A 26,789-nucleotide genomic window follows, 5' to 3' on the forward strand; every position below is an offset into this window, starting at 1 on the left:
ATCGTGACATATTTAACAATTTGTTATGTATGAAGTGAGTGTCATACCTGAGCTAGGGACGCGAGAACTCAAAGGACCTGGGTCTGCGGAGCAAGGGTGCGACGCCCTGCTCGTGGCGTAGAAGCGATCATTGCCACTGGTGAAGGGTGGCCTAGATGCTGTGACATCATAGCAGGGGTCACTGGCGCTGGAGAACGAAAGCCGAGGCAACATGCCACTGTACTGGGGGTGTCCAGCACTGGTGAAGGATTGCCTCGCCGTAGTAGGGGTCGAAGAGGAAGTTGGGGTCGAAGACGTCCTCGATGGCTCAGTGGCGAAGGTTGGGCGTACCGGTGGGTGCGGTGGCTCGGTGAATGTGGCAGACGAGCATGCTGGAAGATGAGACGACGCTCGTTGTCCCGTAGTAATGTCTGACGATCGAAAGACCTTCGTCATGTTCTGGATAATCCGGCCAAACGCCACGCTCATCTCGGCCTGGGGACCTCACCGCCACTATTGAGCTATAGCTTTAATGCACATGCCTCGGCATCAATCTGATGCAGTATGTCCCTCGGCAAAAGAAATCTTCATTTAATCACACAATTTTTTTAACAATCTATTGTAGTAAATGAGGACTCGCGTAGTGTTATTCATACCTCAAAAGAACACGTCTGGTCCCTGTGCGTTAGGTACGTGTCCTGCATGTCCATCACGTGCCGTGGAAGCTCTACTGGTGTGTACATGACCTGAATCTGCGTTTGAGGCATGAACTATGAGAGGTACTCCGCGTACACCTCCTCAGAGTGTGACCGATCCTCATCCACGACGTGCTCGACAGCTTGGTCCCATTCGTCAACTCACCGCTGCACACACGATGCAAATACGCTCGTGGAATGAGCCCCCATCCGCGTCAACCTGTAAAAACATATATTCATGAAAATAGGTGTAGACGTGGATCATATGAAAATGTATTTACAACGTTACGTACCTGTGTATGTTGATAGGCACCGAGATAGTCACCTATAGTGGGAACACCTGGAACTTTCCAAACAGCCGCATCACGTAATGCAGTGAGTACTCCTCAACATAGATATCAAAGACGAGGGCGCAAGTCGTGAGCCAGTACTCTCGATCACATAAGCATAGAACCAAAAGTCCTAGCGGAGCACATCGATGTACCTCGGCCTCCGTGTACAACCTCCAGCGGACACAATCCGCCGTCAGCTCATCGAACTAGAGAATAAAGTCTGGGTACACATGGTGTGTCTGCATGCTGGACCAACTTGGGTATGCAACCAAACTAAGTTAGAGAAAAAAAAGAAACTAATGAACATATACATACACAAGTAGCGTAGCACTTACCCTACGTTTGCACCACAAGGACCCCATGGTCAAGTCATCGACGTCATCTGCAGCTATCTAATATGCGCCATCTGCACCTGGTGAGGATCGCGTTGATGTCGGTCTTCGTGCAGCCATTGCACAAGACACGGTACGTCATAGCCAACACAGCTGAAGCCCAACTGTACTACGGGACCTCCCCTGGGTCGGCGTCCGCAACCTCTCTGGCATAGGAGATTATTCTCCTCGAGACCATGTTGATGTGGGTCTCAGTGAACATGACCCACCCTCCAACCATATGAGGTACGCCTCCAGGTGATGGGAGACGTCCTCATCGCTAGCCTGTGGGTGAATGTTCTCCACCTGTAAAAAAAGGAACAAGTATCAATATCCTTATCCGTTAGTAACGTAAAGGAGATCAAAATACAGTACAAGAAATGTGCACAACAAACTGAACAAGAAAGGCCTTCGTTGGGCCATGCTTCTCAGTCCGTGAAAAAGGCCTAAACATGGCTACATTGTCCCTCCATTCAACGACGAAGAAGTGGGCCAAGATCTCATCGCACCAGCCCACACCCACGTACCTAGCCCCAACAACAATACCTGTGCAAGGCATACCCATCAGGAGCGAGACGTCCTTGAGCATGAGCACCATCTCACCGCACGGGAGGTGGAACAGGGCCGCATGGAGGGCCCTGTTGTAGCTGAACCGCATCACTGCCTCCGAGGCTCCCGCCAACACATCCACCTCCACCAGCCGACACAGTGCAAGTAAACCAGTAGCACGCAATCTACAAACATAATACAGTTAGAGATGAATAATGATAAAAATTGGTACGAAACATTAAATTCAAAATGGAAAAATCTCAAAATTTAGTGCTCGTTGATCCTCATGAGCTCATCCGGCACACAAGGTCGTAGTAGCGGAAGCTCCTCAGCCTTCAGCGGTACGAACAGTGCCTAACATTGAGCTCAGGGTCAAGCAGCTCCAGGTGCGTCATACCTGCATATTCACAAGTTATTTATATTTGTATATGCAAAATAAACATAAAGTAAGAAGTGTCAACCATTCTAGACCTGATCTAAACTAGTCTTTATTTATAGGAACTGAACAAGTAAACGTCCAACATATAACATAACATAATAGATTGTTCAAATCGTACATAAAAATATGAACAAATCATAACCTAACACATTACAACCTCGACTATTATGACAGTCTTAGTACTAAAATAGTAAAGTACAATGTTGTGTACATGAATATCCATCACACCATGAATTACAACATTAATCGATCTCAATAAGCCGACCTAGCTAAAGACTGAAGAACCCGAGGACGTCTCTCAGCTGCACCAGATCTGGAAGAACCTGCTTTCGTGGGGTTCACACATGGGACACCAACGGTGTATTTCTTGTAAGTGTGTCCTGTACCGTTGCACTTGCTGCACAATTTCATGTGACACCCAGCTTCTGCTTCATCTATGTCATTACGGAGCCTCGTAGTCATGGGTCATCCCTTCTTCTGCTTTATCTTGTCAGAATCAGGGATGAATACACAATCGAGCCCATGTTCCTTCGTGAAAGAACTATAAATCTCGAAACCGTAGACCTCATGGTTCCAGGTGTCGAATAGAGCTTCCTTCTTAAAGTACTCGGAGATGTACCTCCGAGTCCTCATACCCGTCACAGCACACGCGGCAATCACACGGGAGCATTGCTTCTGTAGTAGCATCCGCTTGTAGCAGGTGCAAATGCACCTATCATCGAAGATGGTGCACTCGTGAATAACTCTCTCATGCTTGCCCCCTCTCCTTCTTTTATCCTTGCATAGAATTTCGTATCTGTGTTATACAGTTCCCATATTCTTCACCCGGTGCACCTTTGCCTTCTTCCCCTTTTCTTCCATATACTTAGTCATCTTCGTCCCATAAATCAGACGAACATCATTAAGCGTCGTGTGCACAACCGCATAGCGGTCCCTGAAATAGTTGCAGGTCCCTTGAAGTATGAACTCTACAATCCCCACTACTGGCAACCCCCTCACACCTTTCATCACCCAATTGTAAACCTCTGCTAAATTTGTAGTCATAATGTCGTACCTAGCCTCGTTTGTGTTGTAGAGAAGAGCCCTCTTCTGCTTTGGCTCATTCTCAATCCACTCGCTAAATGACCTGGTAGATGACCCGATCCTCCACGTGATACTAGCTTTATTGTCCATTGGCAGAGACTCAAGAGGTACTGGTTCGTCATCTAGTCCGCTCACGAGCCTCCCTACACGCTCATGTGTTTGCTTCTTTGTAGCTCATCCCGTGTCTTCTAAAGAGTGTTAAACTTCCATTGCTGGTTTTGACTGCACAACCCCTTGAATATATTCATGAGTTTCTTGTTCTTGAATTAGCGGAAGAAGTTTGCACTCAAATATTTCATGCACCACCTACTCTGTAGATCTATCCACACAGGTCCAATCAAGCTATCATCTGTTCCACTTTGCAGATCCTTAATTGTCGCGAGCATCCCAGTATGCTGGTAATGTATAAGACACATTCAACAGAGCACCAACAAATATCATCCTCACACGGTACAGGAATCAATACCAACTGCTGGTGTTCTCACTCTTCACAAATGCAAAGGCTGACGGCAGAACTTGGTTGTTCCCATCAACCCCAATAGCAATCAGTATCTGCCCCATGTACTTGCCGGTAAGAAAAATGTCATCGATGCACAGGATAGGCCAGCAATGCTTGAAAGCTTCTATGCATGCTCCTAATGCAAAGAAAGATTGCTTCAAGACGTACTTGTCAAGTTTTGATAACAATGAGTACTTATCAATGTTGTAATACATCCCCGAGTTTTTTTTGAGCAATAGTCTGCAGCAAATGAAGCAAATTATCATATGACATTTCGTATGTCCTGAACCTCATCTCAATTGCCTTCCTCTTCGCCTTCCATGCCTTATTGTAGCTGATAGTGTACTTATACTACTCCTCAATTTGCTTAATTATGGATCCTGTTTCATAGTTCATGTTGTTCACAATCTGAATATACATCACATTAGCGACACAGATTGATATGATGTTCCTGTGGTTGGGCTCAAGTTTGTCCATCTTGCACGTGTGGTCGACCACAATCAACACCTCCCAATAGTCGACCCATTTCCCCTTAAAGCTGTGCACCCGCCACAGGTAGCCCGTCTTCACGCACTTGACATTACATTCTTTCTTGCTTGACTTCACAACATAAAACTGTTGTCGAACCAATGTCGCTCATTGAGTCACTGCATCCTTCATGACCTGACTGGTAGGATACCTGGCACCCTGGGTCACCTCATTCTGCGTATACTCGCAAGCCACCTGATTCTTCTCATTCACCACAAGATTGTTGAAGTTGAGATTATTCCAGTCCGCGGGAACACAAGCATCGCCCTCATCATCCGAGATGTCATACTCAGGGGATTCGTCACCTTGAAGATCATCTCACTCTATCTGTTCAATTAGGGAAGGGATTTGTTTCCCCTCATCTACCTCACCGGTCGGTTCCGTTAGATACTCTGATAGATGTACACCATCCGGATCGACATCATCATCATACCCTTCCTCATCACCCGCCTCCTCCGCGTAACCCCACCCTGCATCTCCCACCATTGCCTCCTTATTTTTTCATTACACAAGCAACATAGGAGATCAGCCTCTATGCACAATATCCTGCAATTATCTCTTCCACACTGAATCTTCTCAGAGCGGGTACACCTCCCAGTACACACTATTTCTCACTCGGTTGCTCACAATGCTAATAGTCATCTCTTTAACCTCGAGGTCTATTTGGAAACCCCACATCAACCATATATACAAGTATTCGACACTTATGTGCATAGGTCTCAGAATCCCCTTATCCATTGAGTGAAATACGAACAGTACTATCCCTTCTGAACCATATAATATTTCAATATCCTCATAAAAATCATAAACTGCCATATATCCAACATATTTGGCAACCATCAACAAAAAAACTAACATTATTGAGATAAAATAGAAATAATTATGTAAAACTACATCCATAATAAAAAATTAATTACAAACATAGCCCAACAAGTAATCTATACCGCAACAAATATCCCTAAGTCACTATATCAAACACCTCTGAATCCTACATCTGCTTATATCTAAATCCTACATCTAATACCTAACATAGATCTAAATACTAGATCTAATTGCTAAAAAATACGTATAAAAAAGATCTAATCACTAAACTATATCTAACCATAATTTTAAAACTAGATCTACATTCTAATTTACTTCTAGTGACTATCCTACCAGGTTTGTAAAATAATTCTAAATCTAGCATCTAACCCATATCAAAATCTAACACTATGGATATCAAATCAGGTTTATAAATAAATTAGAGAAAAAAACATACTTTTTTTTCCTCCGATATAGCTTCATCACGCAATTTCCCACCTCCACTTTCCTCCTCTCCTCTTGGGTGTGTTGGAATAAAATGAGACTGACGTTGATAGGGCCGACACGACCGGATTAAATACCCAAAAGATCTCGCATATTCAACGGGCAAAACCTTTTAGTGGGTCTACTCAGTGCCACAACTACGAAGGTCTCACCTGTTCAACAGCCAAAACCAAGTTTTCGCTCCCTGAACGAGCGAAAATTTCCTCTCTTTAGTTATTTAATACACTGAATACCGAGACCCATAAGCTCTTACTTGTTTAATGCGTGAGATCTTGTTCTCGCCTGTTAAATAGGCGACAGTACCCTACGCATAATTTTTTTTTCAAACAATGGTGTGGCCAAGTGGAAGGGAATATATATATATATACACACACACACACCAGCGCCAGTCCAGACCATCTTCTCACACAAACTGACCCAACCCGACCTTCTTCTCCTTCCCCTGTTTCTTCTTCCTGTCATCACCGCCGCACGCAGTACCGGCCGCGCCGCCCTCATCCGATCAACTTGCCACCTCCTCTGATCCACATCCATGACGTGAGGTCCAAGGCACAATCTCATCCATCAATGGCCACCGCCTCTCTCCCTCTCAGAACAAGAAGATGAGAAGCGATAAACACCCGAGACACCACCACCCTGTACCTCGATCCCGAGCTCCGGCTGCCGCCACCTTGATCCCTATCTCCCCCTTCCTAACCTTTTCCCCCTCTCTCACAAACGCGAACTCCAGAACACCTTCACACAAAGGGATGCCCATCTCCGAGTCACGCATCATCTCAATCCTGAGCACCATACTCATCCTTGCCGCCATTTCTGTTGCACCACTTCGATTCAACCTCATCCCAAGCACCGCCTCTCTCCGAGCACCGCCTTTCTCTACTATAAAAGCCAGAACACCCGGTCGTCATTCCCATACCTCCCCACTCCGACCCAAATATCACCGCTGAGCACCACTCACCTCGCGTTGCTACGGTGAGCCATCGCCGTCCCCTTGTTCCCCCTTCTCTAACTGTTGGGATCGAAGTCCCAGACAAGATGGGGGCCTTCGCGGGTAGAACTGAAGAAGGCCCGTTATGTGACGTGTACTGGAGAGTGAACAGTCTGGAATCCTGTTTACATTTACACTGTGGCTCTATTTATAGCCCACACCCCCGCAATCACAGACCCGGTTTACACTTATTACCCCCTAACCTACTACATTCCCGGAATATCCGGGGGCAATATGGTACAATTAAACATGGTCCCATAATCACAACAGTGCCCATGACAGCTGGGCCCACTATCCGGCTATTTCTCAACCGAAGGGTGTCGAAGTCCTCTCCGAGCGAAGCCTTGATCTTGTCTTCGCCACCACCAGGCGAAGGCCTGGCTCGGTCGTCACCACTTCCAGGCGAAGCCATGGTCCTGTCTTCGCATCCATCAGGTGGAGGCCTGGCCCCGTCTTCGCTGCCTCCTGTAGAAAGCCTGGAGCGCGAACTGTAGCTTCGCCGGGTAGTCGGGGCAGACCAGTCTTCGCATCCATCGGACCGGTTGTGGATGACTCCAACTCCAACTAACTTCGCAGTTGCCCTCGGGTATTGGGACGGCTGGGGATGATCCCCAACAGTAGCCCCCTACTGGCAAGGTTTATCTTCGATAGGCCGAGCCTGTAGAATTTTGAGGTATCTAAGCGCCGTCCCCCATCGGCCTATCGAAGTTGGTTGGAGGCAAAGCCTGGTTTTATTATTGATATTATTGTTGTTATAATAATAATATATGTTATTATTATTTTTTCTCTCTTTTTTTTAATCATTAATTTATAATTAATTAATTTATTTATTTATTTTTTACCTGTTGAAACGTTAGGGGTAACTGTTTGCATTTAATGTTCACGGTAGTTACCCGAGCGCGTTTTCCGGCGTCGGTTGAGATTTTGATGCAGGTGGTGTTAACCGCGCTGGACTTCTCCTATAAATATAGAGGCAGTCAAAAAAAAATTTCACCTTGCCTTTGTTTAGAGTCTTTGCTCTCGTATGAAGCAAGTTTGAGACCTTCGGACAGCCTAGTCTTAGCCCCCTGTTCCCTTCGCTCCGCTTGGAAGTCCCTTGAACTTGATGGCGTCGAAATACAGATTGTCGTGTCCGAAGACATATTGGATTGGACAGTCGAAGGTGGATAGAGAAGTTTTGGTGGGCCTTGTCAGGGAGGGGCTGATTGATGACGTATCTAACGTCCGGCTTCCCGGGAAGCAGGAGATTCCCGAACCCGCTGATGATGAAGCCATTGTTTTTGTGCATTACTTTAGGGCTGGCCTTCGACTTCCCTGCGACGAAATGGTAATTAAGGTGTTGAAGCTCTTGGAAGTGTACTTGCATCAGTTGACGCCCAATGCCTTAGTTAGAATGAGTCTGTTCGCTTGGGCTGCCCGATCTGAGGGAGTTAAGGCTTCTGCGACGGCATTCTCCGCTGCGCAACGCTTGCACCATCAACCAAAACCCGTTTTTGTTCGCGGAGTGCAGAGCGAAGCGCACCATGGTTGTCTTAATTTCGCATACCGCACCGGCCTGTCCACTCCCGCAGTCGTATACAGGAACAAGTGGCCGAGCGACTGGACCCAATGGTGGTTTTACCACAAAGTTGAAAGCGAAGAGTATCTTGTATCGAAGTGCGAAGGAGTAAAGGGAAATCGCGCCCCTGATGTCCGGTTGAAAACATCGCAAGAAACGGCACTTGAAGCCTTCGCACGGTGCGCGAAACATCTGTCAACTCGTGACCTGGTCGAAGAGTTTCTAGCGGCCGGCATCTGGCCTCTCAGCCGTGGCTGGAGTATACCGACCTTCGGAGAGAAAGGGCCTGAGGGGCTCTGCCGTCCTCAGCCTGCTGTGGAGGGCTTCGCAGGTACCCTCTTGGACGTGTACTATATTTTGATTTAAATCTTGTTGCTTAACAGTTGTTTTAATGGTAACTTTGTTTATAGATTTGTTAGTGGCCGAAGTTGAAGCGAAGGCTGTGATGTTGGTTGGGAAGGTTACCCCTGGCGAAGCGCAACTCTACGCAGACCAGGGGCTTAACCATAGGTTAAACAGGATTTTTGAGTATCGTGGATTGTCTTACGATGAGCGGCCGAAGATTTTGGCTGTCCTGCAGAGCAACATGGGAGGTTCCCCACCAGTGGAGATAAGCGAAGAGCCTATTGCATGCCCTCCGGCGAAAAGAAAGGCTTCGGAACGATCGCCAAAAACTAGGCGTACCAAGAAAGCTGTCGCACTGCGCAAAAAACCATGCGAAGCTGCGCCGAAGCCTCACGTGGAAACGTCACCGGAGGGCTCCGCTGCCTCACGCGGCTTGACCCGTCGGGAGAGTTCCGAAGGAGTGCAAGAGGGCCAAGCGCCGAAATCTACGTTTTGCACACGCGTCGATCTTCCGACGCTAATCCTGAGCGACAACGAGGAGTTGACGGGTGCGGGCGTGGCATCGGAGCCCGGTGTCCCTGATGAGTAATGTTGGCCAGATCTTCCGATAGGTAGTGATAAGTCGGTGGGTGGAGAACTCGACATTGATGATCCAAAGGCTTCGACCCGAACAGATCGTCTCCCTTGCAATCACTACACCACAGCTCCGATGGTTATCAACCGTGTCGCGCGGTTGACCTCGCCAAGAAGGCTCAATCTCTGCAAGCGTACCGAGAACACAAGCAAGAACGTAGAAGATGCAATCTGAAATATTGCGAATTGAATTCAAGTACTCGAAGTCGGGGTTTCACAAACACTTGCGGCGGCCTAGTCGGTCCGGAACAAGAGCGAAAATCTCACAACTGTGTGTAGATCAATGTCTAAGCAAAACCCAACTCTAATTAGGGCAGCGGCTACTGTATATAAAGGATTAGGGTCGGCCAAGGACCCTTGGACGCGTCCCTAATGGACTCCAACACGATACACGGGCCAACGGCCCAAAAGATGGTGGCGCAGCACCCTGACAGATTCTGGACGTCCACTTGTTTTGACGATTTCCGTTGACTCAGAAAGAATTTGGACATGGGACCAGTTCCGTTGGAAAGCTTATCTCCTTAGCTTTCCAACCATATGCAGAACGTCGGAAACGGAGTCCGTATGCATCCTGGGCGACGATTTTAGTGCGGACTGGTCCTGGACTCCGAAACGGACTCGAACTGGATTGGACCTCCACCTTGGCTTGGGCGCCCTTGCTGTTCTTCTCCCATGTTCCTAAGTAGCAATATATCACAATTATTCAGTAGCATCCCATCCTCATCAAAATATAAAGGAACACTAAGGAACGAGCTCACCTCATGATTTAGTTGACGTGCACGAGCTCGTGTCAATGGACCTATTGTTGGGGGAATACTCAGTATGTGTGTATCCGAAAGAGTGATGTCCTCATCATCCTCCCCCTCTTGAATTGGAGTTATCCTCGACGCAATGTCATCTTCTTCTCCCAAGTAAGGCTTTAAATCTGAAATGTTAAATGTGGGACTAACCCCATAATCTGCAGGCAACTCAAGCTTATATACATTATCATTGATCTTTTCCACAATTTTAAAAGGACCATCAGCTCGAGGCAGCAATTTAGACTTTCTCAAATCAGGAAACCTATCTTTGCGCAATTGTAACCACACAAGATCACCAATTTCAAAAGTAATATGTTTCCGACCTCGGCTACCATAAGTTCTATACTTCTCATTCATCTTTTCAATATTTTGCTTAGTCAACTCATGCATTTTCAGAATCAAATCAGGACGTGTCTTAGCATCAAAATTCAATTTCTTGGATGTTGGTAAAGGAAGTAAATCAATAGGGGCACGGGGGTTAAAACCATACACTACCTGAAACGGACTTACCTTGGTGGTGGAGTGAACTGATCTGTTGTAAGCGAACTCGATATGGGGTAGACACTCTTCCCATATCCTCAAATTTTTCTTCAAAACAGCCCGCAACATGGTGGATAATGTGCGGTTCACAACCTCCGTTTGTCCGTCGGTTTGAGGGTGACATGTCGTCGAAAACAGCAGCTTTGTCCCAAGTTTATTCCAAAGTGTCCTCCAAAAGTGGCTCAAAAATTTTGCATCACGATCCGAAACAATGGTGTTAGGCACTCCATGCAAGCGAATGATTTCCCTGAAAAACAAATCAGCTATGTTTGTAGCATCATCGCTCTTGTGACAAGGTATAAAATGTGCCATTTTTGAAAAACGGTCCACAACGACAAATATACTATCCCTCCCCCTCTTGGTCCTAGGCAATCCTAAAACAAAATCCATAGAAATATCCTCCCAAGGCACACTAGGAACAGGAAGAGGCATATAAAGTCCATGTGGGTTCAAGGGAGACTTAGCTTTATTGCAAGTAGTGCAGCGTGCCACATAGCGCTCGACGTCGCGCCTCATCTTAGGCCAAAAGAAGTGAGTAGCCAGTACATCCTCGGTCTTCTTCACTCCAAAATGTCCCATCAAACCACCTCCATGCGCTTCCTGCAAGAACAATAGGCGAATAGAGCTAGCTGGGATGCATAGCCTGTTAGCACGGTATAGCAATCCATCATTCAGCACATATTTATTCCAAGTTCTTCCTTCTTTACAATGTTCGAGAGCATCTTTAAAGTCCAAATCAGTAGCATATAATCCTTTAATTGTTTCTAAACCAAAAATCTTATGATCGAGTTGGGACAACATGGTATAACGTCTAGATAACGCATCTGTAATGACATTGTCTTTACCTTTCTTGTGTTTAATGATATAAGGAAAAGACTCTATAAATTCAACCCATTTAGCATGACGTTTGTTCAGTTTGGCTTGGCTTCTAATATGTTTCAAAGCTTCATGATCAGAATGAATAATAAACTCCTTAGGCCAAAGATAATGTTGCCATGTTTCTAAAACTCGCACTAAAGCATACAACTCCTTATCATAAGTCGAATAATTAAGAGATGGCCCATTCAATTTCTCACTAAAATAAGCAACGGGTTTACCTCCTTGTAGTAGCACTCCTCCAATTCCAATGCCGCTAGCATCACATTCTAACTCAAAAGTCTTACCAAAGTCCGGAAGTTGGAGTAGAGGTGCATGCGTAAGCTTATCTTTCAGCGTATTAAAAGCTTGTTCTTGTGCTGGCCCCCATTGGAACGGAACGCCCTTCTTTGTCAACTCATTGAGTAGGGCAGCAATGGTGCTGAAATCTCTCACAAAACGCCGATAGAACCATGCAAGTCCATGAAAGCTTCTCACCTGTGTGATAGTCCCAGGGGTCGGCCATCTCTTGATGGCTTCAATTTTAGCTTCATCCACTTCAATTCCCTGTGGAGTAACAACATAGCCAAGAAAAGCAACTCTATTCGTGCAAAAGGTGCACTTGTCAAGGTTAGCAAACAAACGTGCCTCTCTCAAAGCAGTAAAAACAGCACATAGATGATCAATGTGTTCTTCATGTGACTTGCTATAGATCAAAATATCATCAAAGTACACCACCACAAATCTTCCTATGAAAGCACGTAAAACCTCATTCGTCAATCTCATGAAAGTGCTAGGTGCATTAGTTAAACCAAAAGGCATCACTAACCACTCATATAGACCGAACTTAGTTTTGAAAGCAGTTTTCCATTCATCTCCCAATTTCATTCTTATTTGGTGGTAACCACTACGCAAGTCAATCTTTGTGAAAATAATAGAACCACTCAACTCATCAAGCATGTCGTCTAGCCTAGGAATAGGGTGACGATACCTTATTGTGATATTATTAATGGCTCTACAATCAACACACATGCGCCATGTGCCATCTTTCTTAGGAACCAAAAGACACTACACCATGGTACAGTTTTAACGTCAGACATCAGTCGCTAAAATTTGATGATCATCGATAAGCTGTTGGTTGGGAAAACAAAGCGGCGAATGGACGGTTGGCAATTATGTTTTCATCAACAAAATATCGGTCGGCAAATGTCTGACATTCAGCGTCAAACTATTAGTCGGACATTGCTCAGATGTAGACGCTCCATCGGTCGGAAAAAATGTGTCAGTCGCCAAATCTAAGCCATCCGCGCGGGAGAGGCAAAATCTTTAGGCGCGCACCGAAACAGAAGGCTCACACCGGCCGCCAAAAATTTCCCCATTCCTAATTCCCCATTCCCCATTCCCCGGCTGGCTCCCCACCAAAATCAGCCGGCCCTCCCACCGCGCCAGCCAACAGCCCGCCGCCACCGTGCGCACGGGTTAGCCGCCGCGTGCCTCGCTCCCCAGCCAAGATGCCGACGCCGTGCATGCACCTCGCTCCCCAGCCAAGACGCCGACGCCGCCGCGCGCCTAGCACCCTTGCGAGACCACGAGCTTCCGCGCGTCACCAGCACGGCACCGCATGCCCCACCAGCCGCCGCCTTGCTTCCCGGTCAGGGTGGTGACGCCGCATCAGGCCTTGCTCCCCGCGTGAGCAGCAGCCTGCCGCCGCCTCGCTTCCTGGCCAGGGCCAACGCCGCATCCGTCTTCACTCCCTGCCGCCGCCCAGCATTCTGCCGCCTCCACGTGAATCGACTGGTACAGAAGGTAATCGTCATCGGTGCTGAGCAGAAGGATTGGATGTTTCTAGCCTTAATTGGATAGGGTTAGGTCTGTGTGTGCTCTGATTGATTAGTGGTGGATTTGGTTGGGTGGATTAGTAAAGATGCTGTTTTTCCATCATTTGTTGGTGTGATTTGAGCAGATTTGAGCAGCTTTGAGCAGTTCTGATTGATCAATGGTGGATTTTGTTTGTGGAAGTTGAGTTGTTATAATTATTGTTCCGGTTTAGCTTTTCTAACTATTGCTTTGTCAAGAAAATGAGATAGTATAAGTATCTAGCAGAAATGTGAAGTACCATTTGAGCAATTGGTGGTAGCATATGTCAGCTTAGGTATATTCAGCTGGGTTTAATTATAGTTTAGGCTCTGGTATATTCAGCTGTGCCAATAGGAAGTAACAAAATGGAAGATAATAGTTTTAATTACTTTGGGTTTTTTTTTACTATGAGTGAATGTATGAATCAGTTGGCACTTTGTTTGAAGAGAATCAGTACTGATTTGGCATCAATCTTTGGTACTGATTTGGCATCAATCTTTCAATTTTTTGCCATCAATCTCATATGCTTATTGTTATTTTCATTAAGATGATGTGTTGTTTTCAGATTGGAGAAATCTTTGGTAGCCTCAAGCAGATGATTCTTAGCATTGCCTGATTCGCTAAAGGCTTGGTCCCGATCGAGGGCTGGCAGATTTATTAGGTAATTTCTGAAACTAATTATTTGGAGCCGGTGAATATCTGTATTTTATCCAAATTAAGAACGGGATAATTGGCTTGTGATCTTGAACTCTTATTTTTTTGCTTGGCAGTATAGACTACGATTATTTGCAGAACCAATATATGTTTACAGGATGTTTGCTTATTTGATTTTTAAAGCTACTTGATATTTAAGAGAGGTGCAACATGGATAAAACATGGATGGATCTTGAGGATAGGTACAATAATTTTTGTTGAAAGCTACTAAAAGTACTATTTGTAGTCAACATGATGTTAATAAAAAATTGCTTGTAGGCACACCAAGGGCTATTTACAAGGGGTGAATTGTTTCCTATCTTATGCATTTCGAAACTCAGCGATAGGAAACAAAATATTGTGCCCCTGCAGGAAGTGTGTTAATTCTTTTTGGAGAGAGGGAAGTGAAGTACGTGAACATTTGATATGTGATGGAATTCTAAAGGGGTATAAAATATGGAACTTACATGGAGAAGCTAGCTCCTCTTCTGTCCACCATGGTAACTTTGATGGTGCAGAGTTTAGGGAGGACTCTAATGAAGAAGATGATATTTCTGATTTCCTTCGAGACTTAGCATGTGGTCTAGATGATAGAGGGGACTTGGAAGACAATGATTCATTTCAGCAGCCTAGTAAGGAACTAATGGCCATTCAGAAGTTCGTAGAGGATAATAGTCAAGAGTTGTACCCTGGTTGCCAAAAATACTCCAAGCTGCGTTTTCTAGTTAGATTACTTCATATCAAACTCCTTGGAGGATGGACTGATAGAAGTTTTGACTTGCTTCTAGATCTACTTAATGATGCATTCCCTCAAGGTTCTGCACTACCTAAAACCTTCCATGAAGCAAAGAAATTAGTGAAATCCATAGGACTTGGGTATGTTAGTATTCATGCATGTGAAAATGATTGCGTTCTCTTTTGGAAGGAGCACGCTGATTATAATTCATGTCCAACATGTAAGACTTCACGATGGAAATCAGAAAAGAAGTCTCTAGATGGGAAACGGGTATATAAGGTTCCTAAGAAAGTTCTTCGCTATTTTCCAATAAAGAAAAGGCTCCAAAGGTTGTTTGTATGCTCTAAAACTGCAAGTCTTACAAGATGGCATGATAAAGGGCGGACAAAAGATGGTTTGCTCAGGCATCCTGCAGATTCTCCTTTATGGAAAGATTTTGACCATAAATATCCGGAGTTTGCTGCAGATAGCCGCAATATTCGACTTGCTTTTGCCACAGATGGTTTTAATCCATTCAGGTCTATGAATGTTAGCTATAGTGTTTGGCCTGGTATTTTGATCCCTTATAACTTTCCACCTTTTATGTGTATGAAGCAACCAAATTTCATCCTCTCTTTGTTAATTCCTGGTCGACGTGCTCCTGGCAGTGATATGGATGTCTATTTTAAACCACTTGTTGATGATATGTTAGATATGTTTGTTAATGGGGTCAGAACTTATGATGCTTCGAAGGGTGAATACTTTCAATTGCGTGCAGCAATATTATGGACCATCACCGATTTCCCAGGTCTAGGCTATGTCTCAGGGTCTGTCACCTCTGGTGAAGCAGCTTGCCCTGATTGTCACTCAAATACAGACTCCATTCAACTTAGTAATGGCTGCAAGACTTGTTATATGGGACATCGTAGATTCTTACCTACAATACATCCATTTCGGTTTGATGCTAATGCATTTGAGGGTACTACCGAGCTTAGGCCTGCACCTACTCCGCTTTCCGGAGAGGAAATTTTAGAGTGGACAGAAAATCTGCATACAGTTTTTGGGAAGGACCCATCTCAGAAACCAACAAAAAAGCGCAGGCGCAAGGAATGGGAGCCATTGGTCATTTTTAAAAGGAGGTCTATTTGGTTCAAGCTTCCATATTGGAAGGACTTGATGTTGCGACACAATTATGATGTCATGCATATAGAGAAAAATGTGTGTGATAACATAGTTAATACACTAATGGGCATTGACGAGAAATCCAAGGATAATTTGAATTCTCGCTTAGACCTTCAAGCTCTAGGTATTAGAAGGGATCTTCATCCTGTTGAATTAGAAGACAAGTTTTATTTACCTCCAGCACCATACTCATTGAGTCCTGCTCAGAAGAGATTATTTTGTGAAATACTAAAAGGAGTAAAATTTACTGATGGTTATGCATCTGATATACGACACAATATTCATGTTAAGGAAAGAAAGATAATCGGGCTGAAGAGTCATGACAGCCACATTCTTCTAGAGCACCTACTTCCACTTGCCGTGAGAAGATTGTTGCCTGAAAAAGTCTGTGCGGCATTGATTCGTGTAAGCAATTTTTTCAAGAAAATGTACTCTCCTGTTATTCGAATAAGTGATATGCAAAAGCTAGAAGCTGAAATTGCTGAAACCTTGAGCCTTCTTGAGATTATATTTCTCCCATCATTTTTCGATATTATGGTACACTTAATGGTTCATCTTCCTACCCAAGCAAGAATGGCTGGTCCCGTCCATTTCCGCAGCATGTGGGCTATTGAGAGGTGATTTTCTTAGGCTTATTGCAACTTAGAAAAAAAAGTACCTAGTCTTATAAATAAATTTATAAGTGTGACTACTTTATATATGTATAGGTTTTTGATGAGATGTAAGGGCTATGTTCGGACAAAAAGTCATCCGGAGGGGTCAATTATGGAGGGCTCCATGTTTGATGAGAGTCTCACTCTTTGTTCACAGTATGTACAAGTTGAGACTCGGCTTAACCGGTGTGGTACAAATTATGAAGGGCTGCAAGGAAAAATTGGTAGTACACCTTTCTTCAACAGCATTGGTCGAGGTTTGGCAGGAAAGTGCATTGTGAATTTAGACCACAAAACATGGCTTCAAGCTCATAGATATGTCTTGTTCAACTACGACAATATAGGACCTTACTTGAAGTAAGCTAACTATGTCATTTTGTAACTTGATTATGCCTTTTTACCATTTTTTTCCTAATGTGGTCAATTGACGTTTGCAGCAAGCATTCTCAATATCTTTCCTCAATTGGTATTCAAAATAAACGAGATATCAGTCGCATACATCATGAATCCTTTCATGAGTGGTTTAGGTTGCATGTAGAAGAAGGCTACGAGGAAGCTCGAGAAGAGATAAAATTTTTAGCTAAAGGGCCAATGCTAATTGCACGCAAGTATAATAGCTACACAATAAATGGGTTCAAGTTCCATACACAGTCCTATGATGAGAGCAGGCCTGTACAAAGTAGTGGAGTAGCTCTACTTGCGGAGACAACATGCTTTGAAAGGGGCAATAAAGATAGCTTCATAACAGGAAACAAGACATATTATGGTATTATAAAGGAAACTATTGAACTGGACTATCATCACAAAGGATATGTGGTGGTTTTCAAGTGTGATTGGGTTGACAACCGTGCACAAGATAAATGGGTCAAAACTGATCAATTTGGTGTAACCACAGTCAATTTCAAGCACTTATTCAACACCGGTGAGCGGATATTAGATGAGCCATTTATTTTAGCATCACAGGCAGCTCAAGTCTACTATGTTCCAGATCCAATTGAACCTGAGTGGTTTGCAGTTGTTCAATCAAAACCAAGAGATATGTATGACATGGATGATATTGCTGAGAATGAGAACCTAAATAATAATCATTTTGTGGAACTGCCTGATCTCCATTCCAATGTGACTGTAAATGTTGTTGCCGGTGATGTCCCTTGTGTTAGAACAGACATAGATGGTATAATTGTTGATGCAAAAAAACCTAGAAAGTAAGTTTTGTTTCCAAAGTATTCCTGCTATATCTTTACATTTGAGTACTAGACTCTTGCCCATCTATTTATATTATCACTAAACCTTATGTCACTTTGCAGGAGGAAAAATGCCAAGCGCAGCAAAAAACGGTAATGATAGCATGGCCGCCGAGTATGACAAGCAGAGGCTTGCAAACATCGCTGCCAACAAAAGAAGGCTGGCAGCTCTTGATATACCGAGTATGAACACTTCGGTGCAGCAGTGTCAACCCAACAAAAAAGCAAAGGTTACATATGAAATTCTTGCATATTCTTGGTCCTAGTCTTATATGTTTTTGTAGTAGTTGAAATAGTCATTCAGAAAAGCAGTACTGCAGTACTTTATTTTTTTCCAGCTCTATTATCATCTATGTGACAGTGACATGTACCTTTCTTGCAGAAAAATCAACAGGCAAGTGATGTTGCACGTGAACGTCCCAATTTGCGGCCAAGGCCACAGAGAAATAGTCAGGAGGAACATGGCTGTGAAGAAGGTGCCAATGAAGGTATTTTAAATCCTTTCATAAGATGTGTCTATAGCATAAATGATTTATGGTGATGTTTCATGTTTGTCATGTCATGTTTCATATGTAGAATTAACTGCTCCAAATCTTAGTGATGGAATACGAGACAAGAGGAATGGAAGGGGTATCACTAGAAAGGAGAACATATTTTCAAGGACTCCTGATATGCCTAAACTCAAAATTGAACTCAATGACTATGGTCAGCCTGTTGGAGAGAATTCTAAGCAGTTTGCTAGTGTCATTGGGTGTCAGGTGAGGAAGAAGCTACCACTCCGATGTGATGATTGGAGGCTTGTTGATCCAGAAAAGAAGTATGAACTATGGACTGACTTGCAGGTATTTTAGTGCCTCATTTATTTTTCTGCTGCTGTTCTGAATTTGCACGAACTATGGACTGATTTGCTCCCTTTTGCTTGACAAATAAGACATTTTATGATCTGGATGATTCCGCCTTCAATTGGGTTATTGCTACAGCATCAAGAAAATGGAAGGAGTACAAGTCAACCTTAAAGGAGTTGTATTTCGATCCTACATTAACTGATGATGAATTACTAAGTAGGCGTGATACAAGAGTCAACGATGATGATTGGAAATATCTCATTGACTATTGGAGGTCTCCTGAACATGAAGTAAGGAACAACTGATTTTCCAACTAATATACAATCTAATTGCAATTTGATTTCTTGCATTACTTGTTGAGAGGAATCAACTAGCTGTTTGACAATTGCTCATAGGCTAATATTTTTTCCCTAAATCATATCATAGGCTCGCACATTAATTGCTAAAGCCAATCGTGCAAAGTTGAAGCTGACACATACGTCGGGCAGCAAGAGCTATGCTCGTTCTGGACATGAACTGGTATGGAGGAATATCAACACTACTTCAGTACATTATTGTAAGCCTGATTCATTACTAACAATTTTTTTTTTACTTTAGAGTGGTACACTAGGGCGCCCTCCTCGAAGAGACGAGGTCTTTATCAAAACACATACACACAAAAATGGTGTTCCTTCAATCCAGGCAGCACCAATAATTGTAAGTTTTTGGTACCAAACATTTGTATTGTGCAATAATACTTGCTGATATGTAAATATTCATATTCCATCCCTTAGAACAAAATACAAGACGTTGTTCTAGCTCGGCCAGAATTGAAGGATAAAACAATTCAGGATGGTGACCTATTTGCAAATGCTTGTGGAGAGAAGGAGCCAAGAGGACGTGTCCGTTGTTTGGGTCTAGGACCAACTCCACAAAATGTGGGCACACCGGGGGTCAAGTGTTACACACCAACAAGGCTCCAAATGGAAATTCTAGCACGTCAAAAAGCTGAACAAAGAGCAGCAGCTCTAGAATTGCAAATGAGCCAAGTAATGGCACGAATGGACCGTATGGAGCAAAGGATGGAGAACACATCGCATCATGGTTCTAATTCACGAGAGCATGTGGTATAGTGTTTCACTAACTTTTCCTTTAAATACACAGGAGTAGCTGATTACTTACTAATCTCTTACATGTCAAATATTTAATGTAGAACACAAACAATGGAGAATTTGAAGATGAGGGACATCATCACGATCATGATGAGGAGGGGTATGCTGCCTCAGACAATGAGGATGAGAGCTTGTTTGTCCAACATGCACCAGCGAGGAACATTACATCCACTACAAAGAATCATGATTCCCATTGCAGTGACAATGAAAATCTTGTAATCTTCTCATCTTTCCTATATACTTCCTATTTTGATTTCCATGTTCATATATGCATTGATCAGGCTGTCCTAAATGCACCATTTGCATCAGGTTGGAAACGATGTGATACTATATGCTATTTTGCGATCTGATCTCCCTGTGGCCAAAGCAACTGTTATCTCAACTAATCCAAACACCGTGCTGGGAGGTCAGCCCCTTGGACGCCAATTTTGTGAAGTAGTTGTGAATGTTGTGCTGAAAAGGGATGCAATGTTGCCCCGTCCATATGCTGATATGGAGATGATGGCTGATGCTCTATCGATGTCGATTGCATGGCCATACAAGAAAGTAATAAACTGCAATTTGCCTCATTCCTATTTTGATTTGTAATTGGTAACCATGATTATTGAAACCGTCTACAAAATTTGATAGATGAAGATGACCAGGAAGGCATCAAATCCTTGCCGCGGTATTGCAAAAACAATTACACCTGGTGAGTGCCTTTTGATAATTTTTTTCACCTAATGATCCCTGTTCATATCAAAATTTCAGATATTTCAATGCTATGTTTTGCTGCCAATTGTCTTGTTTTGATCTGTTTATTGGTTTATGATGCATGACCTGGAATGAAGGATGAGTGTAATAATGTTTGCAGCTTATAACTCTCAATTCTGAATTTCATACATATTCATAGCATACCACTAGTTACTGCAGTATTCAGTCAGACTCTAGAGACTTGTATGTATCTTCAGAATCCTGATGCAAAAGCAAAAAAAGTCCAATAAACTGAGAAGGAGCGAGATGATCTTGGTTGCCCCAGCACATGATTTCCCAGCATGCATCAAGTAGCCAGAGCATCATGCTGCACATTGAACTATATCCTGACCATGCTGTGAAAACAAGAGACCTTGATTTAAGTAGCTCTGTGATCATATCTTTGTGATAAATTCAGCAAGTGCTTCATAGCTGGATTAATTTGTAATTTCTTTTTATGATTTAAAACTAGGTGCATCCATAGACCTATATCCAACTGAGTTGTGTCTTCATTTTTTTTTCCTTGTCCTTGATTATTACCTTCCATAGCTGATATGGTTCTGGTATTTTCATGTGATGCTTAATCATTTTGTAATGCAGTTTTTTATAATAAGATGGTCCTTTTTTCGGTAAATTTAGGGGGCTTTTGAAGGTTTGATATGGTTACATTTCTGTCCTGTTTAGTTTGTCGGAGGAATGTTACACATGCAAAACTTTGTACTGGTTTGATGTGTGGCTTGGGTGCATAAAAGCTAGAATTGTTGATGACATATACTGTACTTGCAAATTAGCATAAATATCCAGTACCTTTGAATTATCTCCAGAAGTTTTGTTTCTATGCATTCTGAGGCTATGTTCAAGTATTTTTGCCATGATATAGTATGGTCTTCCTATTGGAATATTTTTGTTTCTGATACATAGCAACCAAATTCTGTATGCATACTTCAATGTATGTTTGCTTACTGTTTTTTTAGGGAATGTTTGCTTACTGTTTCCATCAATTTTATCTTTAGCTGCTCTAAAATTTAAGTTTGGTTTTCTAACCATCAATAGAACAATTGATCAATGCCCCTTTTCTCTATCTTTAACTGGTGGTGTCAGAATAATGTGCAACTGATTCCATGGTACATTTTCAGGCAGTGCAAGACGGTGCTAACTACCACTTTTGAGCTCAACACGGCAAACTACTACTAAACGCATGGTTCTTGGCTTTTGGACTATGAGGTGGCAATGTAAAATGGGAGCTTTTGGTTGAAAATGTTTCATTTTGTCTTTTGAGCAAGTATGTATATATGTTGGATCACTCTGGTATATTTCTAGCTGAATCTTAACTGTGTAATATGAGCTTTTGGTTCAAAATATATGTGATCATGTTGAGGTGATCGATGTATACATTGTATTAGTGAATGCATGACTTGTGGACTCTCTAGTTCTATGTTGTACTGGAACCATGATGTTTTGGTGAAAATGTATATGCGATTCTTATGGTAACCTATAATTGCACATTATTCTGATCATTGTATATGTACAGTACTAATCACCGACTGATAAGATGTCTGCAATTAGTTTGATTTTTTCAAATGTTTGAATTCTTGGCGTTGGACAGTCCGTCGCTAATAAAATAATGTGCAGCGAACCATCGGTTGGGAAAGATAAGTCGGTCAGGAAAGATCAGTCGGTCGGGAAAAATCAGTCGGTCGGTGTATCTTTCATAACACCATCAAACTATTGGTCGGCAAAAATGTGTCGGTCGGCAATACTTTTCCCGACCGGGCTTTAAACGACGGAAATATCGGTCGGCAATACTTTTTACCGACCAATGTTGAGTTGCTAGTGGGGCTTTTAGCGACAGATTTGGAGTCATCAATTTGGTGCCGTGGTGTAGTGAGAACAGGAACAACACAAGGACTAAGGCTCTCTCGTACGTACCCACGGTCCAAAAGGTCTTGGACTTGTCGCTGAATTTCCTTAGTCTCCTCCGGATTGGTCCTATATGCAGCGTGGTTTGGCAATGTAGCTCCCGGGATCAAATCTATTTCGTGCTCTATCCCTCTCAATGGTGGCAGCTCCGGGGGTATCTCAGCTGGAAAGACATCCTTATACTCCTGCAAAAGGTTAGTGATAGCAGGAGGCAAAGAGCTAGGTATATCATCAATTGAAAATAAAACCTCTTTGCATACGAAAGCATAGCACAAAGTATTATTATCTTGAATTTCAGCAAGGTCAGTTTTAGTAGCAAGCATAACACCACCCTTTAACTTAATGCCTTCGGACCTAGGTGTGTTCTTTTCTTTCTTAGGTGGAAAAACAGAATGAGCTACTTGCTGATTTTTAGATTCCAAAACACGTTCTTTCTTTTCTTTTTCAGCTAAAGCTTTATCACATTGCACAATTTCAGCAGGTGTCAAAGGAAGCAAAGAGATTTTCTTTCCCTTGTGCATGAGAGAGTATTTATTACTTCTACCATGGTGTGTAGCATCGGTATCAAATTCCCAAGGACGGCCTAACAAAAGTGAACATGCTTGCATAGGCACTACATCAAAATTAGCATAATCATGGTAGGAACCAATAGAAAAATGTACTCTCGCAGATTGTGTTACCTTAACCTTACCGCTGTTATTGAACCACTGAATGTAGTATGGATGAGGATGTGCACGTGTTGGCAAAGAAAGATTCTTCACAAGATCGGAGCTCAAGAGGTTGTTGCAACTCCCGCCATCAATTATGGTACGAACACGTGCATCTTTGACAATGAGGAATGTCTGGAATAGATTATGGCGTTGTAGCTGCTCCGCTTGCCCCATTTGAGAACTCAAAACTCGCTTCACAATGAAGGTGCGTGCTGCATAACTCTCCGTGGCAGCGGTACCACTAATCTCCTCCCCCTCACTATCCATGTCATGATCGGCTGCAAGATTAGCTTCAAATGCATAGTCTTCCTCGACATCACTATGACTAACATATCCACCATCTGCTGTTGCGGAGTATGCTCGCTGGCTTAGGCAATCCTTCATGACGTGGCCAATACCTTGGCAGCGACGGCACACAATGCCCGTTGTACGACCCGTGGTAGCTGCACCTGAAGAAGAGCGTGGCATTGGATCCTGCGAAATAGTAGATTTACTCACCTCACGTGATGGTTGTGGTGCTCCTGCTGAACGCGCCCGAGTGTTGGAGGAGGGGGCAGCAGATCGTGTAGATGTAGAAGGGAATGTTGTTGCTTGTCCCGGTGGTACTCGTGAAGTAGATGTACTCCCAAAATTGTTCCGCAATTTCTGCACCTGTTGTCGACCCTGCAGTTCTTTTTCTGCCAAGATAGCAAAATGGAACAACCTATTGGTAGTATTGTAATCTTTATAATCAACAAGGTCCTGAATTTCACGTCTCAACCCGGAGTAAAAACGAATCATGGTATCCTCATCATCCTCTTGTATACTACATCGAAGCATAGCAATTTGAAGCTCTTGATAGTAATCATGGACAGATTTAGAACCTTGATTTAAGCGCTGCAATTTCTTTTTCAATTCACGTGTATAATCAGGAGGAATAAATCTATTGCGCATGGCACGCTTTAGTCTAGGCCATGATTCAGGTTCTAAGCCACTAGAAACTAGACAATTCCACCAAATAATAGCATAATTCGTGAACTCACAAGTGGCTAGTCTAACTCTATGTATTTCAGGAACCATATGAGAACTATACTTTTGATCAACCGTCATTTCCCAATTCAAATAAGTATCAGCATCATATGCACCATCAAAAGGAGGCATGGAAAACTTAATCTTAGAATAAGGATCATCGCGACCGTTGCGATTAATATTATTACCTCCATTACCTTGACGACGTTGTTGTTGGCCACGACGTAATTGTTCAGCATGAGGACGTTGCTCAGCACGCGCATCTTGCCCAACAAAAACCTCACCATCTTCTTGGTCACCATCATTAGTATCATCATCATCATCATCATGTGAATGGTCATCATCCTGTGGTGGCTGTCGCAATTCAAGGTCGTTGACTCGAGTGACGAGGCTAGCAATGCTTGTTCTAATGTCTGTCAATAGCCTAGTATGATCCTGCAAGGCTTTGTTGAGTTCTTCCTTGGACACACAATCCTTAAAATCCGACGAAGAGCCATCACCTGACATGGTTAGTAGAAAACAAAGGACAACAAATATTATCCCTATCAACTACTAGGTTGTGGAAGGTGGAATCACACACACTCAAGCGTCTTACCACGCTCTTACAAATGTTCTTACCAACGCAGCAAGGAGGAACAACCGTGGAAGCGTGGGATGATTGCAAGAGTGAACCTGTTCGGATCAAAGGAGGTGGAGCTTGGAAGGCACAATATGGTAGCAAGGATTAGCAATAATTGTAATCAGAAGAGCAAAGCTAAATAAGTGTCCAAAGTATGAATCACAGTTGCTGGTCTATCGCGTGTCCCTAGTCCTAGCACAACAGCTGAAACAAAGGTAAAAAAGATGATCAGAGAAAGACACAGCAAACAGCACAATTATCTGGGTGTTCTCTATGTGCTCCTCTTTTTTGTCTTTTAGCACTAGTAGGAATCACAAATTTTTTTTTTCGTATTTTTCTGATATTTTTTTTCTGAACTAGGAGCACACAAGCAACAACCACAGAAATTTTCAGCTCAAACTGATGCAAGATGTGGCCTACAGAAAATCAAGCACGTTCTCTGAAAAGCGTGCGAAAACTTCGCGGCTCGAATACTCAATCTTCCAAGCCGAATTTGGGAAAAAAATTTCGACGGAACCCGACAAAGCGGGGGAGCAACGGATGTAACTTTTTCTGTAGATGTCCGTGAAAATTTTTTTTGCCTGACTCCGAGTCCATATGAGAAAGTTATGGCTGTTTTACTGAACCCCTGTCGAGTTAGGGTTTTTTTCCAAGCAACTCTTGCAGAAATTGACCTCTTTAAGGTATTGCAAGCAATAGGATCGCAAGATGAACAGGGATGGCAGCGGTGGCAGGGCAATTGATACAAGGCGGCTTGCGACCTATCTAGGGTTGGTGTGGCGGAAAGTAACACAAGGCGGCTCGCGGTGGCAAATCGAGTAATGTGGTGGCTCGACTTGTTGGTGGGGATGGTGGCGATGGGATTGCGGCGTGATCAAAACAGCACGGAGCGTTGACTAAAAACCAAGAACACGACTCTAAAACCAGCAACAAGACTCGACCATGGACACAAACTCAACAACGCACAACTGAAAACAAAAATTGCAAAGGCACAAAGGGTTCTAGGGCAGCGGAAATTGACGGAATTTTTTTTTTGCTTTTTCTGGACTCTAGGTAATGAAAAACAGACTAATCTAAAGGGGAAAACGAAATTACCTAACGGGCAACCTGAAAATCTGATACCAGTTGATGAGTAATGTTGGCCTGATCTTCTGATAGGTAGTGATAAGTCGGTGGGTGGAGAACTCGACGTTGATGATCCAAAGGCTTCGACCCGAACAGATCGTCTCCCTTGCAATCACTACACCACAGCTCCGATGGTTATCAACCGTGTCGCGCGGTTGACCTCGCCAAGAAGGCTCAATCCCTGCAAGCGTACCGAGAACACAAGCAAGAACGTAGAAGATGCAATCTGAAATATTGCGAATTGAATTCAAGTACTCGAAGTCGGGGTTTCACAAACACTTGCGGCGGCCTAGTCGGTCCGGAACAAGAGCGAAAATCTCACAACTGTGTGTAGATCAATGTCTAAGCAAAACCCAACTCTAATTAGGGTCGGCCAAGGACCCCTGGACGCGTCCCTAATGGACTCCAACACGATACACGGGCCAACGGCCCAAAAGATGGTGGCGCAGCACCCTGACAGATTCTGGACGTCCACTTGTTTTGACGATTCCCGTTGACTCAGAAAGAATTTGGATATGGGATCAGTTCCGTTGGAAAGCTTATCTCCTTAGCTTTCCAACCATATGCAGAACGTCGGAAACGGAGTCTGTATGCGTCCTGGGCGACGATTTTAGTGCGGACTGGTCCTGGACTCCGAAACGGACTCGAACTGGATTGGACCTCCACCTTGGCTTGGGCGCCCTTGCTGTTCTTCTCCCGTGTTCCTAAGTAGCAATATATCACAATTATTCAGTAGCATCCCATCCTCATCAAAATATAAAGGAACACTAAGGAACGAGCTCACCTCATGATTTTGTTGACGTGCACGAGCTCGTGTCAATGGACCTATTGTTGGG

General features: G+C 43.6%; 2 protein-coding genes and 1 long non-coding RNA gene across 5 annotated transcripts; 2 read left to right on the forward strand and 1 right to left on the reverse strand.

Annotated features, from left to right (window-relative positions):
- Positions 1-640: 640 nt before the first annotated feature.
- Positions 641-6,788, reverse strand: LOC133928710 (uncharacterized). 3 transcript variants are annotated; one of them, XR_009911502.1, is made up of 5 exons: positions 6,739-6,788; positions 1,939-2,323; positions 1,342-1,683; positions 968-1,261; positions 641-894 (listed from the first exon to the last, which is right to left on the reverse strand). It is a non-coding gene; the product is annotated as an uncharacterized LOC133928710 (long non-coding RNA). The 3 variants fall into 3 exon arrangements; XR_009911501.1 differs by lacking the exon at positions 6,739-6,788 and adding an exon at positions 2,631-6,087; XR_009911503.1 differs by lacking the exon at positions 6,739-6,788 and adding an exon at positions 2,631-6,087 and having other exon boundaries at positions 1,905-2,323.
- A 7,296-nt stretch (positions 6,789-14,084) lies between these two features.
- Positions 14,085-16,567, forward strand: LOC133928041 (uncharacterized). Its single transcript, XM_062374332.1, has 2 exons — positions 14,085-14,252; positions 14,329-16,567. Exons 1-2 carry the CDS (start codon positions 14,221-14,223, stop codon positions 16,565-16,567), a joined length of 2,271 nt encoding a protein of 756 aa, XP_062230316.1. The 5' UTR covers positions 14,085-14,220.
- On the forward strand, positions 16,065-21,911 carry LOC133929761 (uncharacterized). Its single transcript, XM_062376537.1, has 14 exons — positions 16,065-16,563; positions 16,654-16,956; positions 17,037-17,804; positions 17,907-18,073; positions 18,226-18,331; positions 18,420-18,685; positions 18,775-18,978; positions 19,115-19,207; positions 19,286-19,384; positions 19,462-19,794; positions 19,881-20,054; positions 20,149-20,385; positions 20,470-20,530; positions 21,708-21,911. Exons 3-14 carry the CDS (start codon positions 17,786-17,788, stop codon positions 21,725-21,727), a joined length of 1,779 nt encoding a protein of 592 aa, XP_062232521.1. The 5' UTR covers positions 16,065-16,563; positions 16,654-16,956; positions 17,037-17,785; the 3' UTR covers positions 21,728-21,911.
- The last annotated feature ends 4,878 nt before the right edge of the window (positions 21,912-26,789 follow it).

Source organism: Phragmites australis, chromosome 9, assembly GCF_958298935.1.
Source record: "Phragmites australis chromosome 9, lpPhrAust1.1, whole genome shotgun sequence".
NCBI classification, from domain to species: domain Eukaryota; kingdom Viridiplantae; phylum Streptophyta; class Magnoliopsida; order Poales; family Poaceae; genus Phragmites; species Phragmites australis.